We start from the raw sequence: 27,033 nt of genomic DNA on the forward strand, positions 1-27,033 counted from the left end.
CTCTTTGATTTATTTCAGAAAACCGTAAATAATTCAACCGATTTTCTCTTTCAAAGAGCTCTTGTTTCTTGTCTTGATAGGTTACATATATTTCTTCTTTATTTATTGTCATAACTTAGTGTTCAGGGTTTCATTTAATTTTTCGACCTTTTTTGTTAATTCTTTTATTTCAGAATTTTCTTCTTTAATCTTTAACTTAGATAAACTTAAAGAGCTATTAATTTTGGATTCTCTTATTTGAAAATTTGATGAAACTAATTTTCCTGATGGTTCTTTTAGTAAAAGAACTGGGTTTTCAATAGCTTTATATTTTGGTATTTCTGTCTTTACAATTTTCTGAAATAATTCATCGACATAAATTCTTTCTCTATTTTTAAATATTATACTATGATGACTATTTGTTAAAGCATAATTTATTGCATATGTAATTGAAAATGGTTCATCGTCTTGTTCCATTAGATTCTTTCTGTGAAATTTATAAGCCAAACTTATAGATCTTCCAAGATTTTCAGTTGATAAAAGTATAGCATATCCCAGATGGGCATTGAATTTAACATTTACGTTTGCCAAGTTTCCATGAACAATTCCAATTATTTGATCTATTGGGTCATCAGTAATTCTTTTGTCACAGATTGCTAAGCTTATTGGTGAATTAATTCCTTTCATATATGTAGATTTGATTAAGACTTGTATAGTACTAATATGAATCCATCCAATTTTAGATCTTTTTGGTTGATCCTTAATTTTTTCAATCTGTTTGCTCAATTCTTCATCATTTATCAAGGCTATTTCAAGTTCTTCATTGGCGGATTTTATCTTTATAGGGGCTCCAAGTTGAATTTTTTCATAGTATATTATATTTTTTCTATTAAAAACTTCTTTTAAAAGATTTTGTTTATCAAAATTTTCATTTGATTTTAGATTTAATTCTGTTTTTAGAACAGCCTGTTTTTCATTATCTAATAAAGCAGTTAATCTATAATAATCAGATTCTTCTGTTAATTCTAAACTTTCTAAATAATTCATAATTGAAAGACTAGGATGAAGATGTACATTTCTGGAGAAAAAACTTCCTTTATTTAATATATTTTACATAAGGTGTTCTTATCTCCAGAGGGGAGATTGTAGATACTAACTCCAGAGGGGAGTTTAGAACTATTTTTCCCTAAGGGAATTCTTTGTCAGACTACAGAATCGCCTCGGCAGCTTCCTCCTTGCTCTCCTAGCATATGAGTACTCTTAGCCTCCTGCTTTCTGTTTTCTGATACTTCTACAATTGCCTAAGCAACCTATTTATAATAGTTGGGTTTGATGGACAATTCCCATCCTTACCCTTCTTATGACGTCATTGCTTACGTCATTGTTTGCTATCTTGCACCAGCTACATCGTTGGTGCTTTATGACCTAAGTGCTTACGTCACTATGCAATAATATTGAGAGATGCTTCAGATGTGTTGTCTTCCTCTTTTATCATGTGACCCTCAGATGCATTGTCCTCTTCTTTCATCATGTGAGTTGATTCCGTTTCATTATTGCTTTCTTCAAATAACTCTGAGGCACATAGCTGGCACTTGTGGTCTTCTCTGTCTTTTATCAAATAGCAGAGATTCCTCTTTATCCCTTCAGGGAGCTTTTCTAAAAGTCCGGATAAATTGTAGAATGCTGATTCAAATTCCACCAAGAGTTTCATCTCTCTTTCTTCAATTTCATTTCTTTTGCTGGACACAAGCAAAGTATTTCTACTTTTATAATTAATCCTTGTGTGAGATTCCTTCGTTATTTTTTGAGTTCTTTCAAAGACCCTTGCTAATGTGCTGGCTAGCCTTCCTTCATGACTGTAAATTGTTAAGTCTTGAATCTGATCAATTGGTTGAAAATTTCCTGGGAAGACGGACATGAATATTACTTGGTGTGCTGGAACCAAGCATTCTTCTTCTTCATTAAAAATAGGTTGACTGTTTGTAAATTTTAGGGATATATCCCTTGGATTTACATTGTCAATCATATTTTTAAATCTCTTTACTGCATCAACGAATCCTGCAGGAAACTCATTAATAATTTTTAGATCATTAAAAATTAAAAAATTGTATCAATTAATCCATATTGGAAAAACTGATAGGTGTCAGATGGGGAAGCATCTGAAAATATAACCAGCTTTGTTAGCTGTTCTTTGGCAATAGGATAATATCCCAAAATTGCCCTTTTTTCTTCAGTCCAATTCAGGACTATGTTAAGGGTTTCTCTGAGATTTGATCTGCAGACCCTTTTCTTTTCCTTTATTTCAGCCCTTGTAGGGATGTTTCTTATTATCCCTGTTCTCTGGGTTTGAATTGGGGCTTTATCTGCTCTTTTTAGGGTTTGTTCTGGATGAAGAGCTTCATATTCCCTAAATGATTCCTTTGCTTCTTTTAGTGTTAGAAACCCTCCTTTATGAATTATCCTTGATTGATGTGTGAATGGTGCTGCTTTTTCCCAGGCATCATATACTCCTTTCATGGGGCCATTATAAATTACATAATATTTTTTATCTTGGGTGGATTTTTTAATAATTTTAGCAATTATTTTATTTTCCAAAATTTTTTCTTCACCTGATTTGTCCACCACGCTTAGCTGGCTGAACTCTGATGGTGTTGCTTGTTGTGTTGATTTCATTGCTTCAATGGCCTTCTTGAGGGATTGGATCTGTGTCCTTATTTGCTGACAATGCTTGCATTTTTCGAGTTCTTGCTCATATTTTTGAATTTCTTGATCTAATGCGTTGTAGACGAACTCCATTCTCTTGTTAATGTATCTGCAATAATATTTTTGTCACCCTTAATATATTCAATTTTTATTGGATATTGTAACAAAAATAATTGCCATCCTACCAATCGTCCATGATTATAATCAACTTTTAAATTATATCGTATAAAACCTGTTAAGTAACTTGAATCTGTCCTTAATGTAAATTTCCTGGGTAGTAAATCAATTTTCCATTTCTTAAGAGATTTAATTGCTGCTAGAGTTTCCTTTTCATGAGTGGTATATCTTTGTTCTGTTGGAGTAAAAGTCCCTGAAATATACCTGCAAAGTAATTCCTTTGGGGAATATTTAGAATCTAGTGATTCTTTTTCTTGTTCTAAACTTTTTATAGCTTTCTTAGCTTTTAGACATCCTGACCAGGTTATGTCTGAAGCATCTGTTTCTACTATTAAGTAGTCATTTTCTTCTGGAATATAAAGTTCTCGAAGTTTTTCACATAATTCTTTAATCTTTTGAATTTGCATACTGTCTTTTTCGTCCCATTTCCATTCTTTTTTAGTACTTATTTTTGGAAATAAGCTCTTAGTGTATTCTGTTATATTCTTTAAAAATCCTTTATCAGAAATATAATTTATACACCCTAAAAATCTTTGTAATTGTTTTCTATCTTCTATTTTACTAGGAAATAAATTTACCTTTTCTAGGACATTTGGCTGTAGTTTTAGCTTTCCTTGAGTGGATAGAATTAACCCAAGAAACTCTATTTCTTGTTTTGCTATTCTTGCTTTCTTTTTGCTAAGAACTAATCCCTTTTCTTTACATCTTTCTAAAACTATTAATAATTTTTGAAGATGATCTTCTTTATCCTGTTTTGTAAAAATTAGTATATCATCAATGTACACTAAAACAAATTCATTTAACTCTTTTAGATTTTCTTCCATAAATCTTTGATAAATACCTGGGGCTTGTTTTAATCCGAATGGTAATACATTCCATTCATAGAGCAACACACTTGTTGATTCTTTTGTTGGACAAGTAAAAGCAGTTAATTTCTTTGTTTCTTCGTCTAAACGAAGTTGTCAATATCCTGATTTTGCATCAAGAGATGAAAACCAAGTTGCTCCTTTGATTTTTTCTAAAATAGAATCTTTTCTTGGAAGCTTATGAGCATCACCAATAGTTGCTTCATTCATCTTCTTATAGTTAATAACCATTCTTCGTTTTCCCCTTTTAATTTCATTATTGTTTTCGACATAAAAGGCTGGAGCCGCATGAGGACTTTTACTTAATCTTATAATTCTTTTTTCCAAAAGATCTCTACATTCTAATGAAAACTCTTCTCTATCTCTTGCGGAATAAGAAATTTTATTTGGAACATTTATCTCTTTTGTAGGATCTTTTAATTTAATACTTACTAATTCGTTATTTGTATTTTTAATATCTAAAGGATTTTCAGCACAAATTTCATCCAAGAGTTCTTCTATCTTTATTTCAAGATTATTTTTTGGGATATTTATCTGAAAGTATAGATTTAAATAACATGTTTCTAAAATAGAGAATATTTTAAATTTTAAGATCTTATCTATAGTAGTAGTCGGTATTTTTATACGTTTTGATTTTTGATTTATTGAAGAATCGTGTGGAGCTTTTAAAACTATATATGTTAATTCTTGAATGAATGGATGATATAGCTTTAAAAAGTTATTTCCTATGATAAAATCCATTCCAGAGTCTAACATATATATAGATGGAACAATGAACCTATAATTTTGAATAAAAATTTCAACCATTTCTGCTTTTTGGTCAATTTTATGTATTGATTTGTCAGCTATTCTAACTCTTAATGGTTTCTTTAATTTTTTCCAATCAAGTTTTATATTTGAACTAGCAAAGCATTGTGTTGCTCCAGAATCTATGAAAGTATTTATAAACTTTTCTGTTATTTTTATAGTAATAAATGTAGCATTATTACTCAGTCTCTGAGTCTGTTTCCGAGACATATTCAAAAATATAATATAAGTTATCATCAGATTCTTCTAATGGTTCCATGAAACAAGATTTAGCAATTTCTATTTGTTTAGTAAGATCCTTTTATCCTTCTTTTTCGGGCATTCATTTGCATAGTGTCATTCTTCTTGGCAATACCAACATTTACAATTTTCTTTTTTATTCGGGCAATAGTTATTTCTTTGTCTTTTGTTTTTATTGTTATTTTCCTTTCTAAAATATCTCTTTTTTCTCCAGTTTGGATAGTATTTTCTTTTTCTAAATTGATATTTTCTTTTTCTTTGAAAATTTTTATTAAGACCATATTTTTGAGGTATCTCCTCATTATCCTGACAGCAAATTTTAATTATATTTGCAAATCTTTTTTGAGTTGCTTCTTGCATACAACGTTCTTTTATTTCCTCTCTTATTGCAGAGGTTGCTCCACCAAAATTATTTTCAATTGTCCCTCTATTTATTTCTCTTATAAATCTTCCCATTATAAATTCATTAGCAGGATATGGAAGTTTTGTTATATACATACTAAGATAATGATTTTTATCTTCTTCTTTTAATTTGTAATAATGTATTCTATATTCACATATATAAGACTCCACATTACATAAATCATATATCTGAATATTAGCTAAATGGTTTTTTGCTTCTTGATATTTTTTATTATAGACTTCTTGTCTATGATCTATAATATTTTTTCCAAAAAATTCTTTATATAGAATCATCATTATATATAATATCTTATCATAAGCTGATGTTTTTGTTTCTAATTCTTCTATCACTTGATTTTCTATTGATGTCATATAATCTCTTATAGTTCTTTTAGTATGAAACCTTATGTAATTCCAAATGTCTCTTCCAGACAATTCACTAAGTTTTGGATTAGTAAAGGCTTCTAATAAGAAGGAATTCAACCAGTTTTCGAAAATTTCTTTTTCATTCTTTTTACAATCTAAATCGAGCATTCTATCTCCTTCCATTTCCTGGATTTTAGGGATGTATTTTGATGGTATTTTTGTATATTTTGAATCTTTATTTATAAACCCATTTTTTAAAGGCATAATTATCAAAACCTGTTTCCCATTTAAATTGAGATTGATTATCTTTAGATGTTCCAACTTCATTTTTTACTTATATTGGAATTGCTGGTTCTTCGTCACTTGAGTAATCTAGGATGTGTTCTTCATTTTCTATATTTTCAGAATTTACTAATTCTTCTTCTATTTGAAATCTCTGTTCCATAACATTATTTTCTTGAGCCATTTTTAATTGTTTAAAAAGCATTGTAACTTCTTCTAATTTTTCTTCAATATTCATAATTTTAGTGGTAGTTTTACTTTTAAATCTGTTATGTTGATTATATTTTGAAATTTTTTTGGATTTTCTTTTTCCTTATTTCTTTGAAATTTTATGGATACTAATATTTTTTCAAGCATGTCTACTATAGAATTTAATTGTGGGTTAAAGGTATGATAAAGATGTGGTGAATCATTTCCATGATAACATTTTTTAGAAATTCCGTGTGAGAAATAAGTTTTTTCAGGTTTTTGGAGTCCTTCAATAAAACTTATAGTAAAATAAAGATTTTGAGAAAAATTATTTTGTATTGATTTTAATAATTTGGTGTCATTACAGTTAACATTAGTTAAAATCATTAATTTTTGATCTATTAATTTTGATAACTTAATTATTTCTTCTCTTAAATCTTCTAATTTACTTTTTTCCATTAGGTGACGCTTTTCTTTATGAAGAGTTACAATTTTAAATGAAAAGTATGGCTTTAAGATGTGTGGTATAGATTTTGCCACGTAAGCACATCTATAAATTTAGATCTGTACCCTATATTTCACCTTATGGTTAACATCACCACTTTTTTCTACTCTGGCAGCTAACATCACTGTCAATTTTAATCTTAATTTTTAATTTTATATAGTGCTCATAGTTCATAGTCTGTGTCTTTTTTTAGTTTGATTTTAATTCAATCATACTAAAATTGCATAACCATTGATCCAATCACACTCAATAATACATGATGTGCTATATAAAAAAGATCAACTGTTTCAAAGTTACATCTATAATTATATATAATCAATAATCAATATAGTATTAGTTTCATGATTTTTTTAAATTAAATTGTCTAATTTTATTTAAAAAAATAGTATAAAGAATGTTAATTTATATTAATGATTTGACTTTTAATATTACATATCATATTTAGAGAATAGTTGAAATCATATTTAAATTCATAAATGATTTATGGCTTTATATAATAGTTGATATATTTTATTTTTTAATTTTTTTTATCTATAGTTATAAATATAAATACAACTTTATTTTTCTCCAATTGCATTTATATATATTGATATTATTATTAATGTGTTTTTTTATATGAATAACCATAATTGATAATATTTATCTAACTAATTACAATTTTCTTTTAAAGGGAGGTTTATATTCATGGAATCAAAAGTTACACTACAAAAAAAGTAAAAGCATAAATTATTACTTTTAACTTACTAATATAAACAATTAGTTAATTTATATAAATAATTCTAGTTAAATATAAAATTTTCAAATAACTTAATAAAAATAAATTTAATATTAATTTTTTAATTTGTTTATTAAATATTTTTTATATATACAAATTAATTTATTTTAATTTTACAAAGATATAAATCTAGTTGTATATAATTTTAGATTTTTTGTTATATGTCCAGAAGAAGTCTAAATGATTAAAAGCTAAAATTTTCTACCAATACCTGCTTATATATTTCCTGAAAAGTGACATTTTTTTTATTGGAAATGTTTAGCCAACACCAGGGCTCTTGCAGGAGACCAACATAAAATATATAGGGCTAACATTACCCAATACCGGGCTAACATTACCCAATACCCATCATAATTTTCGAATCAAACGGATGAAAAAATTGAAAACACTCCATTCAAAATAGGATTAAATTTTTTATAGAGGCTGCAATGTTACATTACACCCCTGCATGTTACAGCAATGTAACATTAAAAGTTGTCGTTCAGTTAAAAACAGGTGGTGACAAATATACCTATTAAGGTGATGATATTTTTTTCCCTAATTGTTTAAACAATCCATTTTACTCATTGACGATAAAATTCGTATTAATCTGCCGAAAATGCCATTCATGCCCATAAATTAGCATCATTCCTGCATAAAAGTGGTGACCATGCCATTACCGAAAGCGCTATCTATTCTTGAATGCCAACACAAGAATTTTTGGAAGTGCAACATACTCCAAGCGAGATAATTCTTCTTTCACTATATGTTAATTCAAATCCCCATATTTCATGTGGGTTCATTATCAAAATGCCTTCAATTAATATATACTTAGATTTCACCACGTATTGAAAATTCTATTCCCCATACTTGTTTACATGATAACTCAATTTCCCAAATAGATTACCGTATTTTTCAGTCTTAGCTCTGAATCTATTCAGCTGCAGATCCCCAGAACCTTCCAGCAAGTGCAAGTAAAACCTTCAAAAAATATTACGCGTTCGAAGGATGGTTATGAGCATTTCTGTTGTTTGCAATAAGCACATCAAGTGGTAAACCTGTTGGTCTAAAAGGCGGAGGACCTTGTGGCCTTTGGAGTGGCTGGGAACCATGCGGTCTTGAACCTTGAACTGGCAGGGGACTTTGTAGGTGTTGCCTTGAAGCTGGAACTGGTTGAGTACCTTGTGGTCTTGTATTCTGAACCAACTGCGTTGGTGCAATTATACGCTCCCTAACCTCATCAGAATACGGACGACCTGTAAGACTTCCACGCATTCGTTGAGTGGGGCGCCAGTTCTGCTCCGATTGCAAATTGAGTAAATCATCAGGCCTAGAAACCGACTGTGGTGTTACACTTCCTCTTTGATCTCTGGAAACCTGTCCAATAGCATTAGCTCTAGTTTGTTGGCTATTTGCGGTAGTTCCAGTGGACTGAGCAACTGAACCACCTTGCTGAATGTGGGACCGCTGGATATTTGTTCGCATTACTGGGTGTGCCCTTGAATTCAGAGATTGGCTCAGGTGAGGATTGCTCAATTCACCCAATCCCACCCATGGCCTGTTTGAGTTTGGCAACTGATTTGGTGCAGGGTTATTAGGTGGTGGCACTCGGTTCTGAGTTCAATGAAAAGTAAAAAGCAAACATGACGTGAGTATAAGAACTTTAAGTAATGCATATAAAGGCAAGTTTCTTCTAATGATATCCAACTTAGATTAAAGATGAAGCATATTGCAGGCACTGATGAGTATCAAAATATAATAAATAAAGAATAAATAATCTCGCCAAAAGCACAGTATGGGCTTAAAATAGTTGGAGAAAAATGCAACCAAAATAGGACATAAATCTTTAGAGTTTCAATTCACATCTTAAATAATTTCTTAAGCAATAATTTCTGGTAGTTAAGAACTACATACATCTATTTGAAAAGTTTTGTAACATGAGAAAAGAATTTTATTCCATTAAGAAAATAATTTATTTCTATTTGAAACTCAATTCCATGGTTATGAATGACTTTAACATGCAAGTAAAATTGAATTCAATTTTGTAATTCGAATGACTTCTAAAAGAGTTAAATTCTCTTCTCTTTTTTTTTTTTTTTTTACAATTTAACCCTTGATAAAACCATTTTCATTAAATATTCATTCTTCGGCCAAATCAATTTTCTGACTTACCAAATACTGGAGTGGAATTGAGTCCCCAAGACAGGAATATAAGGGGTTTGTATTGTTTAGATGGGTAACTTATGATAAATGGGGTGGTTTGTTATGGAATCCATCTTATTCCACAAAAATCCCACTATTTATTCCCTTCAATTTGGTGTGTGTAGTGTGTTAGCCCATTCTATCCAAAAAAATGGTGTGAAAAAATAACACCACTCTCCATTGCACTCCCTTGAACTTCTATCGATCCAAACAGATATATTACAAAACAAGATAAAACAGGTGACCAGTAGAGTCATTTAAACTGAGGATTAGCACTTGTAACAACAGAGAAGAGAGTTGGTATACATCCCAAAAACAGCATGCCTGATAAAAGTAAAACATAAATAAATCGAACCTGTGTTGCTGAATGATGCGGCAATCCCAATGAATTTACACCTGACATCTGGGGCAGATTCATTTGGGATCGTGAAAAATGTTGTTGCCTTTCTGTATCAGTCAGTATGGGATTGGCTGCAGTGGCTGTATGGGACAAAGGAACATGAGTAGTGGCAGGGGAACTGCTGGGTAGCGAGGAATTCAAAGTATTTCCCAAACTTTGCTCTCGTCCAGATATTGAAGATGGGGCTGCAAGGGCCTGAACTGCTACCGGAGTCCTATTAACATGTCTGGGTATTGAGGCTGACCTTCCATACTCATTAACAGACGAATTCATATAAATAAGCTGCAAATTAGTTGGTGTAGAAACTTGATTATGCACAAGAGAATTCACAGCACTGTTATTGTCATGACTGTTAGATCCCTGATTAAAGGCGGGAGAAACAGAGTCAGGCAGAACAGGATTCTCAGAGATACCCAATGATGGGGTATCTGACCTACCAAAGACAAGATCAAGTCCAGCCCAAAATTCATCGTCTATATGAGAAGCAACATTTTGATCAACGTCAGTGGAGTTTAGACCTAAAGAAGTTGAACTTTGGTTAACAAACTGAGTCTCAGCGGATCCCGGGGCAGGTTTCGTATCTTCAAGTTCAATAGTGTCCATTAAGTCCATGCAATCATCATCATTGGTGAGGTCAAAAATGTTAGAAATTATATTATTAGGGGAGCAAGTAGATTCTTGCAATTCAGCTGGCTTCTTTTCCCCATTGTGGGCCTTATTCTGCGTCTTATCCACATTATGATCCTTTTCAAAGACCGTCTTATCCACATTATGATCCTTTTCAAAGACCGCCTTCCACGATCCATCACCAAGAACAATCACTTCCAGAATATTCTCCCCAACATCTTTCAGTATCTGTAGTATTAAAAAAACGGAGGAAAAGGGTGAGAGTTTTACTTTTCAACTCCACTTCTGCCTTTATGTTATCCCTGGGGTCAATTTGGTGTACTCTCAAAAGTGAAAAATTTAGGGATTACTGGATAAGATCAATATGCAAAAGTAATCACCAAATTTTTCACCAACTTTACCGTGACAGTAGACTGACTATACAAGTGAGAAGATAAACAAAAGTAACCAGATTGAAAGACTCGAGGACTAAATTTACTTGCCTCAACCATGTTCCGATCAAGACGAATATCTTCATAGCTGACATGCTGATTACAATGAGGGCAGCGCCACCATGGCCTCCTTGAATTCATATTGATGAAATTATCAAAATCAAAACACTACAGAGAAAGGGACAACAGATATATGTAAGAGGCTATTAATTTCATAAACATTTAAGCAAAATTTAGAAGTTCTTAATTGTGCAAACGAAAACATTACAACAACATACCAAAGAAAGGCATAAGTTGCAGTTAAATAACACTTTATTGCATAAAACAGAATTCAAAAGCCACATTTACTACTTATTATAAGCAAAAAAACTAGGAAACACCCTCTGGATTCTCCATCTTCTGTGATGCTAAAGGAGGAAACTATCACCTGGAAATGTTTGCATGAGCACCCTTTAACTGGAGTCTTGATACGTGCAAAGCTGTTTGGCAAAAATGAGGAACACAAGAATATGTACGAGTTTTCATAAATAAAAAAGTAAAAACATGTTAAGAAGAGAAGCATTAGCATAAAGAAAGTAAGATCCCCATGTAATTTTGATCTGAAGCCTAACAGAAAAAACCATAATAGAGATGCTTGTTACTGGTTTAATAGTCAATGTTGATACTAAATTACTAGAGATGCTTGAACCATAGTTAACAAAACCAGTTGCAATTTTAGCTTAATGATCACAGAGGCCATGGACTAAGGTCCATAAAACTCAAGCCAATTCCATTGCAGAAAGGATCAAAGAGAGAGGAAATCAGAAGACATTATATCTTCTAAAATGAAGAAGCCACTTCAAAGAACTTCTCAGTTACAAGACTCTGAGAAGGAAACTTCCTTTAAGTGTTTAACCAGACATTATTAAACCATCAATATGTTATTGATCAGTGTCAACTTCTTTCTATGAACCATAGTCACTGAAGTGGTTGGGGAAATGAACAGAGAAGATCACTGCATACCTTATCGGACAATTAAGTGAAATTCGTGATGCCCCCTCAATAAGATCTGAATCTAAAATAAAATAATCATAAAAGTAAATAAAAAATAAGCTTAAGCACTAATCAATAAAACCAAGGGCTTGTTTGGGTGAATTTTTAAGAAAATATCATTTTTCAAGTTATCTTTTTTCAAAAGATCTTATAGAAAAATAAAAGTAATTTTATGCTTGGATATCTCATGCAAAAAGATCTTTTTATTTATCAAATATGTTTGGGTATAACCATATAAAAGTAATTTTTTGTTTATTTATTACGTGAAAAACGTCTTTTTTTTAAAGAAAAAATATCTTTTAAAAAAGATGTAAATTGTAACTTCTCAAAAAAGATTTTTTTTTTAATTTTTCTATTACTTTTACTTTTACTACTAGAAATTTACCAAACACGCTAAAAATAAAAAAGATATTTTTTCATTGAAAAAAGGTTTTTTTTATCAACTTAATGGCGCACAAACAAGCACTAAATAAATAAGAATGAGAAATAAAACACTTTTGGAGCATAAAGTTAATTGTAAATATCCTAATTACCTGTGTCAACTGAAGTAACAGCAGGCTGAACATAATCTTGAAGAACTGGATCCTCGGGTAAGGATACAAAACTCATATAGGCAACAATAACAACATAATGACCTTCACAATGAGAACGGTCAAGTAAGTTACACACGCTGAAAGTCAGGATGATAAGAAAGGAAAAGGAGACACTACTTTTACTTGCTTACCAGTGAACTGGCCTACAGCTTGAAGAAGATTCGTCCCATATTTAAGCATACCAGATACAGGAGTTGGCATCTGTGGGACAGTGTCCTAAGGAACGAAATGGCATAACAAGAAAATGGAATCACACCTTGAGAACAGACTAGAGTAAATTCTTTAGAATATAAGTGCAAATATACAGACCATGAAGACATTAGTCCTTCTATCTACTCCTTTTCCATTGAGCAGAAAACTACAATAAAGGCAAATTCAATCAGCATCAACTTTGAACTGCTTTACTCACTATAAATTTTAAAAAGAAAAATCAACAGCAACCATACTTCACTTGCTGAGGATTAATGAGGCATGCAGATGTCTCAACATTGTCAGTTTGTGCCACGAATAACCACTACAAGTTGAAAAATGTGAAACAAGTTAGGTTTCCAAAAAAGGATTCAAGGTGCATCCGAGTTACAAATATTATTGACAAAACATGAAAACCAAGTTAACAACTAAGGGAGTGAAAGAAACTAAAATATACTAAAAACTTGGATCAAATAAGAAGCGTGATAATGGTTGTACATAAGAAGTGGACCAAGCAATCAAATGCCAAAAGATAGGTAGAAGAGGACCCAACCCAATATTTTCTTCCAAAAAAGAGCATAGCAAATGTAGAAAGGAATATATAAACAAACGAATATATTTTCACCATCCAAAAGTTAGTTAGCATAGCTCAACTAACCATGACATGCGCTGGCTTACATCACCGGTTAAGAAATAACTAGGTATTGTATTAAACTATTAATCACCAATGACCACACTATGACAATTTTTAATTTAGGAACCATTAAATCCTTGCCATCCCAAGAACTGAGGGCCTCACAAGTTTAGAGTTGCACAAGATTTTTCAAATAGGGCCAAGTGAAATTACAACCAAACTTTGAATTTTTTAAGAAATACACAATTCAGTTATATACAATAAGTAAGAATAGCTGACTCCTTTTGGCGGATTTGTTCAGGGCAATGTCACATGTAGTATGCTTACACAAACAAATCAACATGAAATGCTTACTATTCTTTCATGCTGAACATTACTCTTGGTAATGTGAAAGTCAAGAGTATAAGCTCCATATCCGGGCTGCAATGCAGGTCAAAAATATGTTAAGTTTGGGCAGCACTCTATAGAAACTAAACAATTAAGATAACACCAGTTTTGGCTATTGTTTGGCAACTGAATTTTCTGAAAATAGATTTATCTAACAAATTTTTAGGTTGAAAACTAATTTTCCAACAAACATTTTAAGTTGACTTCATGATTTTATCTAATTGCTCGTCTCCCTACCTTATCATCATTCCATTTATCTTGTCAATAGTATATATCAAAAGCTAATCTTTAGGTTAGTTTTAAATCAAGCATTTGACTTTAAATCGGATCACTTTTATAAAGTCTACATACCCTGTTAAATTGGCTTTTCAAGTTGCCAAACAATCTTAAGCATGTTTTCAAAACAAAATAGTCAAATAGGAGCAGGATTGACAAGGCACAACCTTGGCTTCAAATGACACAAGTATTTGACCGAGTTTCATTTTTGGATAGAACCTGCATGGGAATCTATATTATTGCATGTTGCATATATCAAATACAGTGAGAGACAATTTAAAGTGAAAAAACATTCTCAATGCATTTTTCCATATCAAATGGCCCTTTGGTTGGTCCTAGTAAATAGGTAAAGCAGTGCAAGTAACATGAAACACATAAAGCAAAATATTTTGATTATCTGGGGTGGAAAAAGGGAGAAGGGGAAAAGAGGAAGTAGGTAAAACAGATGCAAGAGAAGATATGTAGTAAAAATTGCAAGGATCCTAACCTCTCCATTATTCTTGTTATTGTGGAATGGCTAGAACTAGGTCCAGCATTTATCTTCCCCGCATTACAAAATATCTTTGCTACCTACACTAAGAGATTGTCAGAAATGTGCAGATGACAACATTCCTTGCAGCCCCAAGAAAAAACAGAGATAATGTATTAGCAAACCTCATCAGCGATAGCAAGAAGCTCTTCCTTCTCTTTTGCTTGGAACCATCCGAGTTCACAGGCATTCTATGATAAAAGAAAGGGGAAAAATCAGTAAGAGCATAAATCTGGACATTTTAGAGAACACTTCTGGATGTATACAGAAGAGCTGGTACAAATCTAAATATTTGGCCACAGCCAACACCAGGTACTTGCCTAAAGACTGATTAATTGTTCTTTCAAAAACTTAAATACAGAGTGATTTATCATTAGCCACAGCTGATGGAAACTCAACAAGTTACTCATAATTATCGACAACAACATGAAAAACTGGACATACCTTTACAGAGATCATAACAACCATTAAAGCTGCTTGTGACAGTTCGTCATTCTTCCGTTGATGAAACTGCACGGAAAAGGAAAAGCAAAGGCCACAAACCATCAAGTATAAAAAAAATTGAGAAAATATGTCAGAATTTCTTTGTGCTTCCAACTGGCAACAAAGAGGCATTGGTATTCTATGAAACAAAATTGAAATTACCAATCTCATCAATGCAGGGAGTTCTTTGGCCTTGGGTGAAATTTCCCCATTGGCAAGTGAATAATCAATACCTCTGCGTTTCAAAATAATAAATAGTTAGGGTAAGAGGAAAAACTGTACATTTGCAGTATCATGCCGTTCAAAGTTCAAACTCAATTATCTCCCTATTCGCGAAAAAAGGTTGAAGCTAAACCATGTAAAACTACTATATCAAGGAGGGATGATTTTTTAAGTATTTTTTCACAACTATAAACTTCGGCATTCCACCACCCCTAGGTCAAATTTCAGTTCATCACCAAAACTCCAACATAAACCAGCTTCAATTACAGTTCCATAACAAAAAAAGCTAGGGCATTTCTAATGTATCACAATAAGAGTATCAGAGACGTGAAATATGAGTAAATGGAAGTGGAAGCGGTAAAAACCTCGAGAGGGAGATGCATTGATTGTAGAAATCTAAAGCGCCTAACTGGTTGTGGTTGCCATCATGAAGGTGCGCAGCCAAGCGCTCCATAACAGCCGTGATTCTTAAGTTGTTTATGAACGACGGTGAGGTTCTAGCGAGGACGGCGGTGTCCAGTGGCTGAAGAGGCGGTGTAGCGGTCGTACCGTTGCTCATCACCTAATATGCCCTTATTTAAGTTATTGGGGTTTTCTTTTGGGTCTGTTTATGAATTAATACCCGACGCGCCACCGTGGGTCACGCGCTTGTCGTTTTAGCTGTCCCGGCTGTTGGAGACTTGGAGTGAGGGAATTTGGGGAAGCGGTGAAAGAATAAAGAGGGAAAGAGGGCGGGGGAGGGTGTTCACCGGAGAGGTGAGCTTCTGATTCAAAGTACGATCGTTTTCGTGCCCCAAGGCTCCCTTTGGTTCACGTGTCACAAAGGCTGACAGAGAGACACAAAGACATAAAAATACGGTTAAAAAGTATTGTGTTTGGCAATTATAATGGATAGAATACACATTATTTTAAGAGTCCTATTTTATTCTTGATATATGAAAAATTTTATTAATTATATCTTTATTCCTTCATCTTCTTCTGTCAACCTGATTGTATTTCCAACAACACTAATTTGTAATTCTATTTTCATTATCTAAAGCAAATTCAAACAATAAAATAAAATTTTACATAGATATATATTATTAGAGTTTGTGTCAAGAAGATTAAAGAAAGCAGAGAAAAAAAGAGAAATAAAATTATGAATTGCAAATATGAATATAAAAATAAAATTATAAATGGTAAGAATGAATGTACTCTACTTTAGTAATTTGTACTTAGTCAATATATATACTCAGGATGAAGGTGAATAATAACAAAAATGAAGAAGAGAAAAGAGAGTCCTTATTCGTGGAGAAGAAAAGAGAAAAATGAGATAAGGGTAAAATAGTATAAAAATATAATTTCATTTGTGTCTTAACCTTTTGTATTCATAGGCGGCTGAATTGCAACTCTTTTTATGGGGAAAGAGCAACAAAGGCGATTTTGGTATATAGGGGACCGAAACCTTGTAGGCCTATTTATATTTGAGCATGACACACATTAAACTTTTAAGCCCAAATAAAATAGTATCTAAAACCCAAAAGATAATATATCTAAAATCCAAAAAGATAATTATCTAAAGAACAAAAGATAATATCTAGTTTTATTCTCATTTAATTCCAAATCAAAAGTAATAATGACTTATTCAATTAGCATTTATAACAATAAATGAGATCATCATTATATAAGTCATTTAATTTGAAATAGCATAATTTGTGATTACAATTAATATATGTATTGCCCACAAACAAATTAGGAAATTAAAATAATTTCCTAACAATCTCCCACTTGGGCTATACATATATTCTTTCTTGACATAATCACACCTTATAAACTTTATGCGCACATCTGAATGCTATTTCTCTCATTACTTTAACAATCTGGTCCGTCTCATACATTAGATATGGAACTACCGTAGCTTTTATCACATTAATGTCGCGGCTAAACCACGCCAATCACCATCCTAATATACTTAACGACATAGATCAAATTTGGATGAGTAATATGGAAATTACATGTGCCAAGTGATCTCATGCATGTCTATTTCCAGCTGGTCCAACTTTAAAACTTTATTGAGATCAAACGCAAAACAAATTTTGCAAAATGAACATTTCACATAACATGAAATAAACCATCAACTTAATTCTGCAGAAAAATAACTCAATATCTGTCATAGGACATATAGCATAAACTCCCACTAAACCAAGACATCACAAATAATGACACCCATTCGAGCAGTGTGCTCATGAAAGACTTTAGGGATCAATCTCTTGGTTAATGGGTCTGCTAGCATATACTCTGTTCCTATATGTTCTATGGAAATCTGTTTTTCTTGAATTTTCTCCTTGACAACTAAGAACGTGATGTCTATATGCTTCGATTTTATCAAGCTATTATTGTTGTTGGAGTATAATACTGCTGACTTATTGTCGCAGAATATCTTTAACAGTCTTTCAATGTCATCTACTATATGAAGCTCAGTGACAAAGTTTCGCAACCATATGCCATGAAATCGGAATCAGAGTACCTAATGATCTCCAAATTTTCTGATCTCCGATAAGTAAGCATGTAATCCTTTGTTCTCTTTAAATAACGCATTACGCGTTAAACATCTATCCAATAATTCATGCCTGGTGCTCAAGTATTTACCTAACACTCCCACTATAAATGATATATCGGGACGTATGTAGACTTGAGCATACATTAAGCTCCCTAGTGCTGATGCATAAGGTTTATCATGCATTGTTGTCCTCTCAAGATCATTTTTAGGGCATTATTTGAGACTGAACTTGTCTCCTTTAGCTACGGGTGTGTCCATTGGTCTATAATTTTCCATACCATATCTATTTAAAATCTTTTCGATATAGTTCTTTTGTGATAATCCAAGAATACCTTGAGAACGATCTCTTAGTATCTCGATTCCTAATACAAAAGAGACATCACCAAGATCTTTCATTTCGAATTTGTTCGATAGAAATTTCTTAGTTTCATGCAACAAGCCTATATCGTTGCTGGCAAGTAGAATGTCATCAACATATAAGACTAAAAAAAAGTATTTACTCCCACTGAACTTGCGATATACACATTCATCTATAATATTTACCACAAAACCATATGAGGTAATGCCTTAAACTTGTGATACCATTGACGGGAAGCTTGTTTGAGATCATAGATGGGTTTTCTCCCTTTTTCTGTTGGATCTCCTTAATGGTACTTCTTGAGGTTGTTGAGCTTGCTGTATGGGTTGGGGTTGAGGAGGATTCTCATTATTTTCCGGTACTGTAGTAGTATCTTGAGCAACAACAATATTCTCATTGTTCTCTTGTACTGTAACTGGATCTACAGTAAGATTCTCATTTTGCTCTTGTACTATAACTGTATCTTGAACAACAATAGGCACAAAGACCTTATCATTGTCAGTTACAGAATCCTCATCAAAAGCAACATTCCTAATATTTCCTTCCCCCCAAACTCAACATCCTCAAGAAATCTCGCATTTCCCGTTTCAAAAATAGACCTTGATGCAGGATTGTAAAACTTGTACCCCCGTGAGCGCTTAGCATAACCAACAAAGTAGCAACTAATTGTTCCTGAGTCCAATTTTCTTTCATACGGCCTATAAGGTCGCGCCTCAGCTGGACATCCCCAAATATGCAAATGCTTTACACTGGGCCTTTTTCCAGTCCAAATTTTATATGGGGTTTTGTTAACTGCTTTGCTTAGCACCTTATTATGGATGTACACTGAGGTCTTTAAGGCTTCTCACCATGTCCTTAAGAGTTCGGTTCCTTCGCTCTGCAACACCATTCATGCTAGGTTTGCCTGGCATAGTGTATTGCAGAACAATACCATACTCCTCTAGAAAAAGAGCAAAAAAGGCCCACGACGTTGCTCACCTGAACAGTCATATCTTCCGTAATATTCACCACCACGATCAGATTTGACAGCTTTAATTTTCTTTCCAAGTTGAAGTTCAACTTCATCTTTGAAAGACTTGAAAACATCCAAAACTTGGGACTTTTCATGAATTAAATATAGATATCTGTAACGAGAGTAATCGTCTATGAACGTAATAAAGTACCGTTGTCCATTCCAAGCGACAGTAGGGAACGGGCTACATATATCGGTATGTATCATACATTTTGGAGTGCATTCACAAACAGAAATTGGCTGAAAACTCTCTAATTTCTCCTATAATGATCTTAATTTCGTGAAATGAGCAGTAACAGAAAGTTCTCCTTGCTTGGCAGAATACAATTCTTCCTTCAATTCAGCTATTCTGAACCTGTCACCATTATAGTATCTTCTTCGCAGTTCACTTCAGATATCATAAGCTAGATTATTCCATATTACACTTTGTGAAATATCTGGACTTAGAGACAAGTTAATCTAACCTACAACATAACTGTTGCAACGTTTCCATTGCCTAAACAAAGGATCAGATTCAAGTGGTTTCTTAATCGTTCCATCAACAAAGTCAAATTTGTTTTTAGATTGTAGAGCTAAAGTCAATGCTCTACTCCAGTCACCATAATTTGAGCCATTCATAACTATAGGAGTTATAGGAATACCAGGATTTTCAGAAGGATGAATGAAGTAAGGACTTGTTTGATCAGTGCTTGGGTTTGAGGTTTCATTGTTGCGTCAAAGCTGAGCTGAGATTTGGTTGAGAAGAGCAGCTACAGATTCGACACTAAAAGCGCCTGAGTTCATTCCCAATTCTGGGTTGTTAGCATCCATGTTTCATGATTCGCAGATTTGAGAGCCAATCTACGAGCAACCCAACAAAAATTGAAAATCACGTCCTTGATCTTCGATCTTTGAGTACTCTCATCACACACCACCTTGATCCACGCTCACTGCACCATATTGAAAGTGAGCTCAGAGAGATGTTTCTTCGTGTGTCCTCATAAAGCTGAGAGAGAGATGAACGAGAGAAGAAAAAGAAATTTGGTAAAGATAATTTTCATTGAATAAATGAACCTCAAGGAATTTACAAGCTACAGTACCTATTTGTACAATGTACAATTGTTTTTGTTCCCACTTCTAACAAACTCTATCAAAAATAACCAATTATAGCTATGATCCTATAATTACAAATTTATCCTCTAACAATATCAAGTTTGTTACAATCAGAATTAACTATGAATGTGCAATTAATAACTAATAGCAATTACTAGTAGAATTAGTTATGTGATAGAAATATATAATTTAAATTTAAAAATTAATACTCAAGAGAGTACATAAAAAATTTAAAAGTATATAATAATGGGTAGTTAGAAAAAAGGTAAAAGCACAACACTCCGGAAGGAACCTTTCAAAAAATTTTGAACAAGAAATAGGAGACATGGCCGAACTTGAAGGTGATGCCAGAAAGGTTCTTGGTGACTTCACCATGCCTACCTCTGACTTTTATGATAGAAGTATATCTGTACCTGCATTGGAACTAACAATTTTGAGCTTAAGCCTCAGTTAGTCTCTCTTCTGCAACAAAATTGTAAGTTTCATGGACTTCCAATGGAAGATCCACATCAGTTCTTAGATGAATTTTTACAAATCTGTGATACTGTAAAGACTAATGGAGTAAATCCTGAAGTCTACAAGCTTATGCTCTTTCCCTTTGCTGTAAGAGACAGAGCTAAGATATGGTTGGATTCTCAACCAAAAGAGAGCTTAGACTCTTGGGAAAAGCTGGTTAATGCTTTTTTGGCTAAATTCTTTCCCCCTCAAAGGATGAGCAAAATTAGAGTGGAAGTTCAAACCTTCAGACAAAGAGAAGGTGAATCCCTCTATGAAGCTTGGGAAAGATACAAGCAACTGATCAGGAGATGTCTTCCTGACATGCTCTCTGAATGGTCTATCATAGGCATATTCTATGATGGTCTATCTGAGATGTCCAAGATCTCATTGGACAGCTCTGTAGGTGGATCACTACACTTGAAGAAAACGCCTGCAAAAGCAAGAAAACTCATTGAGATGATTGCAAATAACCAATTCATGTACACTTCTGAAAGGAATCCTGTAAACCATGAGATCTCTCAGAAGAAAGGAGTTCTTGAAGTTGATACTCTGAATGCCATATTGGCTCAAAATAAGATCTTAACCCAACAGGTCAACATGATCTCTCAGCATTTAACTGGAATGCAAACTGCAGCTGGCAGTAACCAAGAAGTATCTCCTGATGTAGATGCTTATGATCCTGATAAACCCGCCATGGAGGAGGTGAATTACATAGGAGAATCCTATGGAAACACCTACAATCCTTTATGGAGGAATCATCCTAATCTTTCATGGAAGGATCAACAGAAACCTCAGCAAGGTTTCAATAGTAATAAAGGTGAAAGGAACCAGAATAGGTTCAACAACAGACCACTATTCCCATCTTCTCAAGGGAATATGGAAAGCTCTAAGCAGAGCCTCTCTAACTTAGTCCTAGTTTCCAACCTCTCTAAGACTACTCATAGTTTCATGAATGAAACAAGGTCCTCCATTAGAAACTTAGAGGCACAAGTTGGTCAACTAAGTAAGAGGATCTCTGAGACTTCTCCTAACACTCTTCCAAGTAACACTGAAGTGAACCCAAGAGAAGAGTGCAAGGCCATCACCTCTGAGGTTGAGGCCGAATCCAGAGAAAATGGAGTGGCATTGAATGCCAGTAAAGAGCATATCACTGGCCGTTCAACGCCCATCCTGGTAGCAGAGCTGGTGAACGCCAGCCAGGGAGCACTGGCTGGGCGTTCAACGCCCAAACATACAGGAACTCTGGCACTGAACGCTAGTGAGGAACCCCTCACTGGGCGCTCAACGCCCAAACAGGCAGACATTCTGGCGCTGAATGCCAGTGAGGAACCCCTCACTGTGCGTTCAACGCCCAACCAGCCAGGGAAGCTGGCGTTGAACACCAGTAAAAGCACACCCTCTGAGTGCTCAATGTCCACTCAAGAAACTCCTATCCCAAAACCAAAGGAAGCCAAGGCTCATATAAAGACCATAGAGGTTCCTTTGCATGCACTTCTGCAGTGCATGAGTTCTGATGAATACTCATCCTCTGATGAGGATGGAGACACTAGGAAAGAGCAAGTTGCTTGGTACCTAGGAGCTCTCATGAAGCTGAATGCCAAACTATTTGGTACAAAGCCTTTGGAGGAAGAACCTCCATTGCTTTCCAAAGAACTATATGCTTTGGTTCAGCAGAAGCTACCTCAGAAGCTTCCAGATCCTAGACGCTTCCTAATTTCTTGTACCATAGGCACTATGAATTTTGAGAAGGCTTTGTGTGACCTAGGGTCAAGCATCAACCTCATGCCACTCTCTGTAATGGAGAAGCTGGAAATCTTTGAGGTGCAGGCTGCAAATGTCACACTAGAGATGGAAGACAAGACAATAAAGAAGCCATATGGCGTAGTAGAAAATGTCTTGGTGAAGGTTGAAAACCACTACATCCCTGAAAACTTCATAATCTTGGATATTGGAGAGGATAAGGATGACTCTGTCATCTTTGGAAGACCTTTTCTAGCCACTGCCAATGCTATCATTGATGTGGCAAAGAGAGAACTGACTCTACAACTAGGGGAGGACCACATCTTGTTCAAGATGCCTCATCCCAATTCTTCCTCTGATAAAAGAGAGATAACTGTGCAACACCTAATGCACCAACCCTCTCTTTCTGTGCAGAGCTTTGCAGAGCCCCCAAATATCAATTCTAAGTTTGGTGTTGGGCAACCATCAACAAGCTCTAAGCACAAAGGTACTAAGAAAGAAGTACCTAAAGGCTGGAGGGATAAGAAAGTCCCAATTAAAGGCCTCTAACCTGGCATGAGAGTTGTCTTCACTAAGAAACCAGTCTTACCACATATAGTGAGTCGTGTCCTGTCTCTGGAGCACGTGGAGCTCATTCATGAGAAAACAGGAAGAAAGTTCACTGTAAGGGGCGAAAATCTGAGCCCATACTCACCTCCGTAAGGAGCTAACTGTCAAGCTAATGATGTTAAAGAAGCGCTTGTTGGGAGGCAATCCAACCATAATTAATTATTTATTTCTATTTTCTTTTGTTTTTCTTTCAGTTATTTTTAGAATCATGATCATATGCAGCAATCAGAACAGAGACAGAAATATCACAGCAGTGAAAACCGAACACTCTGGATGGAGTGTTGTTAAAGTTGAACACCAGCTAGGGAGCATACCCTGGGCATTCAACGCCCCAAATGGGCAGCATTGCTAGCGTTGAACGCCAGCTAGGGAGCAGCCCCTGGGCGTTCAAACGCCAGTGTAGAGGACATGGAATCCGAATTCTCTAGCCTCTCAGGACCAGTGGGTCCCAGAACAGCTTCACTTACCCCACTTACTTTCACACTTTCCCATACACACTTTCCTATAAACCCTAGTCCAATCACATCCATATCACTTTCCCAAAACCATCATAACTCCCACCAACCCCCACCCAATTCAAAATCAAATTTCCCACCCAAAACCCCACCCATGGCCGAACCTAACCCTACCCCCATCCTATAAATACCCATCTTCCTAACTCTTCATACACACACTTCTCATATACACCCTTACCCCCCACAACCGAGCTCTCTCTCTCCCTCTATCTTCTTCCATTTTCTTCTTCTTCTACTCTATTCTTCTCTTTTCTTTATTTTTGCTTGAGGACGAGCAAAGTTTTAAGTTTGGTATTGAAAAAGCATAGCTTTTTTTCTTTCTATTACCATTCATGGCACCCAAGGTTGGAGAATCCTCTAGAAAGAGGAAAGGAAAGGCAGTAGCCGCCACCTTTGAATCTTGGAAGATGGAGAGATTCATCACCAAAGCCCACCAAGACCACTTCTATAAAGTAGTGGCAGAGAAGAAAGTGATCCCTGAGGTCCCTTTCAAGCTCAAGAAGAATGAGTATCCAGAAATCCGAAGAGAGATCTAGAGAAGAGGTTGGGAGGTCCTAACCAATCCTATTTAGGATGTTGGGAATCTAATGGTGTAAGAGTTCCATGCTAATGCACGGGTTACTAAAAACTATGACACTAGTGTGAACCCAAATCCAAGGAATTGGAGCACCATGGTCCGAGGGAGAATCTTAGATTTCAGCCCGGAAAGTGTGAGGTTGGCGTTCAACTTGCCTCTGATGCAAGGAGACCCACATCCTTACACTAGGAGAGTCAACTTTGATCAAAGATTAGATCAAGTACTCTCAGACATCTATGTGGAAGGAGCACAGTGAAAATGGATTCCCAAGGCAAGCTCATTCAACTAAGAAGGCTTGACCTAAAGCCCATAGTTAGAGGATAGTTGGAATTCATCCAACATTCCATCATCCCTACTAGCAACCGGTCAGAAGTGACTGTTGACAGAGCCATCATGATCTATTGCATCATGATTGGATGTGAGGTGGAAGTACATGAGGTGATTCGTCCAGAATTGTACAAGATAGCTGAGAAGCCTTCTGTCAATGCAAGGTTGGCATTCCCACACCTCATCTGTCATCTATGCAATTCAGCTGAAATTGTCATAGAAGGAGATATCTCCATTGGGGAGGATAAGCCCATCACTAAAAAGAAGATGGAGCAAACTAGAGAGTATGCACAAGAGCATGTGTAACCGCCTCAGCATGAGATCCCTGAGATGTCTCAAGGGATGTATTTTCCTCCTCAAAGCTATTGGGATCAATGGCAGACTTCTCTTGGAGAACTGAGCACTAGCATGGAGCAATTGAGGGTGGAGCATCAAGAGTATTCCATCACCCTCAATGAAATAAGAGAAGACCAAAGAGCCATTAGAAAATATCAAAGGGCTATGAGGGAAGAACAACAAAGGCAAAGGAGTAACATTGAAGAGATCAAGCATCACATTGGATCCTCAAGGAGGAGCACTAGCCGCAACCATTAAAGATGGATTCGTTCTCTTTTACCTCCTTTCCTGCTGTATTTTTCTGTTTTCTGTTATGTTTGATATGTTCTCTTGTTCTTGTTGCATGATCATTTACATTGATGTCTTAAAGATGTAAAAAATTCCATATATCTCTCACCTTACTTAAAATGAAAATTTTATTTGAAAAGAATTGAGAGATACATGAATTTCAAGTTTATAATAAGAATAGTTTAATTATTTTGATGTGGTGGCATTGCTTTTGTTTTCTGAATGTATGAATAAACAGTGCATGTTTGAAGTTGGAATTATAGAATGTTGGCTCTTGAAAGAATGATGAAAAAGGAAAAATATTATTGATAATCTGAAAAATCCAAAAATTGATTCAGAAGCAAGAAAAAACAGCAAAAAGAAAAAGAAAAAGCATGTTGCAAAGGAAAAAAAATTAATGCATGCAAAAAAGAAAGAAAAAATGGCGAAAAAAAAAATATATATATATATATAAAGAAGAAAAATCCATTACTGCCCAAAAATGCAGGAAAAGGAGGGCAGATTGAAAAAGCCAATAACCCTTTAAACCAAAAGGCAAGAGTAAAAGGATCCAAGGTTTTGAGCATCAGTGGATAGGCGGGCCTAAAAGAATAAAATTCTGGTCTAAGCGGTTCAACCAAGCTGTCCCTAACCATGTGCTTGTGGCGTGAAGGTGTCAAGTAAAAAGCTTGAGACTGAGCAGTTAAAGTCGTGATCCAAAGTAAAAAGAGTGTACTTAAGAACTCTGGACACCTCTATCTGGGGATTCTAGCAAAGCTGAATCACAATCTGAAAAGGTTCACCTAGTTAAAGTGTCTGTGGCATTTATGTATCCGGTGGTAATACTGGAAAACAAAGTGCTTATGGTCACGGCCAAGACTCTGAAAGCTGTGTTCAAGAATAAAAAAGAACTGAACTAGGAGAGTCAATAATATCATCTGGATTCTAAGTTCCTAAAGATGCCAACCATTCTGAGTTTCAATGGATAGTGAGATGCCAAAACTATTCAAAGGCAAAAAGCTACTAAGTCCCGCTCATCTAATTGTAACTGAGCTTCATTGGAAACTTAGAAATTTATTGTATCTTAATTTTCTTTTTATCCTACTGTGTTTTTATTTTTTTGGGGATAAGCAACAGTTTAAGTTTGGTATTGTAATGAGCGGATATTTTATACGCTTTTTGGCATTGTTTTCATATATTTTTTAGTATGTTTTGTTTGGTTTTTATTAAGTTTTTATAGGTTTTAGTGTTAAATTCATATTTTTGGATTCTACTATGAGCTTTTGTATTTTTGTGCAATTTCAGGTAATTTCTGGCTAAAATTGAGGAGCTGGAGCAAAATTTTGATTCAGAGACAGAGAAAGCACTGCAGATGCTGTCCGGATCTGACCTCCTTGCACTCGAAAGAGCGTTTCTGGAGCTACAGAAGTTCAAATGGAGTGTTCTCAACGGCTATGGAAATATGACTTCCAGAGCTTTTCAGCAATATATAATAGTTTATACTTTTCTTCATATTAGAAGGCCCAAAACTGGAGTGCAACGCCAGTTTCCTGCCCCCTTCTAGGCGTCCAGCGCCCACAAAGTAGAGACCAGCATCCAAACGCCCAAAAGACAACCCCCTAGCCAACGTTCAATGCCTTAGAAGCCTCATAACATGTGGATCTCATTAAAGCTCAGCCCAAACACTCACCAAGTGGGCCCCAGAAGTGGATTTTAGCACTAAAAAGACTGTTTTACGCTTACTAGTCATTTGTTTAGCATTTAAGGGATTAAATTTATGTTATTCAAAAACGAATCATCATAGAGATGCACACCATACACATTTTTACCATTGTATTTCCTTTCAGTATGAGTTTCTAAACCTCCTAGGTTGAGGGAAGGAGCCTTG

General features: G+C 34.7%; 1 protein-coding gene across 1 annotated transcript; it reads right to left on the reverse strand.

Moving 5' to 3' along the window:
* Positions 1-7,987: 7,987 nt before the first annotated feature.
* LOC107643096 (RING/U-box superfamily protein) lies at positions 7,988-16,158 on the reverse strand. Its single transcript, XM_016346657.3, has 16 exons — positions 15,641-16,158; positions 15,216-15,288; positions 15,015-15,080; positions 14,696-14,761; positions 14,529-14,611; positions 14,209-14,260; positions 13,733-13,798; positions 13,002-13,069; positions 12,865-12,913; positions 12,687-12,771; positions 12,496-12,597; positions 11,933-11,984; positions 11,358-11,409; positions 10,982-11,098; positions 9,828-10,727; positions 7,988-8,884 (listed from the first exon to the last, which is right to left on the reverse strand). Exons 1-16 carry the CDS (start codon positions 15,832-15,834, stop codon positions 8,264-8,266), a joined length of 2,646 nt encoding a protein of 881 aa, XP_016202143.1. The 5' UTR covers positions 15,835-16,158; the 3' UTR covers positions 7,988-8,263.
* Positions 16,159-27,033: the final 10,875 nt, after the last annotated feature.

The sequence above is a fragment of the Arachis ipaensis genome, chromosome B5, assembly GCF_059453495.1.
Source record: "Arachis ipaensis isolate K30076 ecotype BB chromosome B5, ASM5945349v1, whole genome shotgun sequence".
NCBI classification, from domain to species: Eukaryota; Viridiplantae; Streptophyta; class Magnoliopsida; order Fabales; family Fabaceae; genus Arachis; species Arachis ipaensis.

Bases quoted from the DNA above. Each gene is read 5' to 3' on its own strand.
- LOC107643096 (XM_016346657.3), bottom strand. From the start codon at position 15,834: ATGAGCAACGGTACGACCGCTACACCGCCTCTTCAGCCACTGGACACC. The intron at 13,070-13,732 runs GTAAGCATTTCA...TTCAACTTGTAG, and splicing joins ATGTTCAGCATGAAAGAATA to TGGTTATTCGTGGCACAAAC. The intron at 11,985-12,495 runs GTAATTAGGATA...ATTTTATTTTAG, and splicing joins TGTTACTTCAGTTGACACAG to ATTCAGATCTTATTGAGGGG.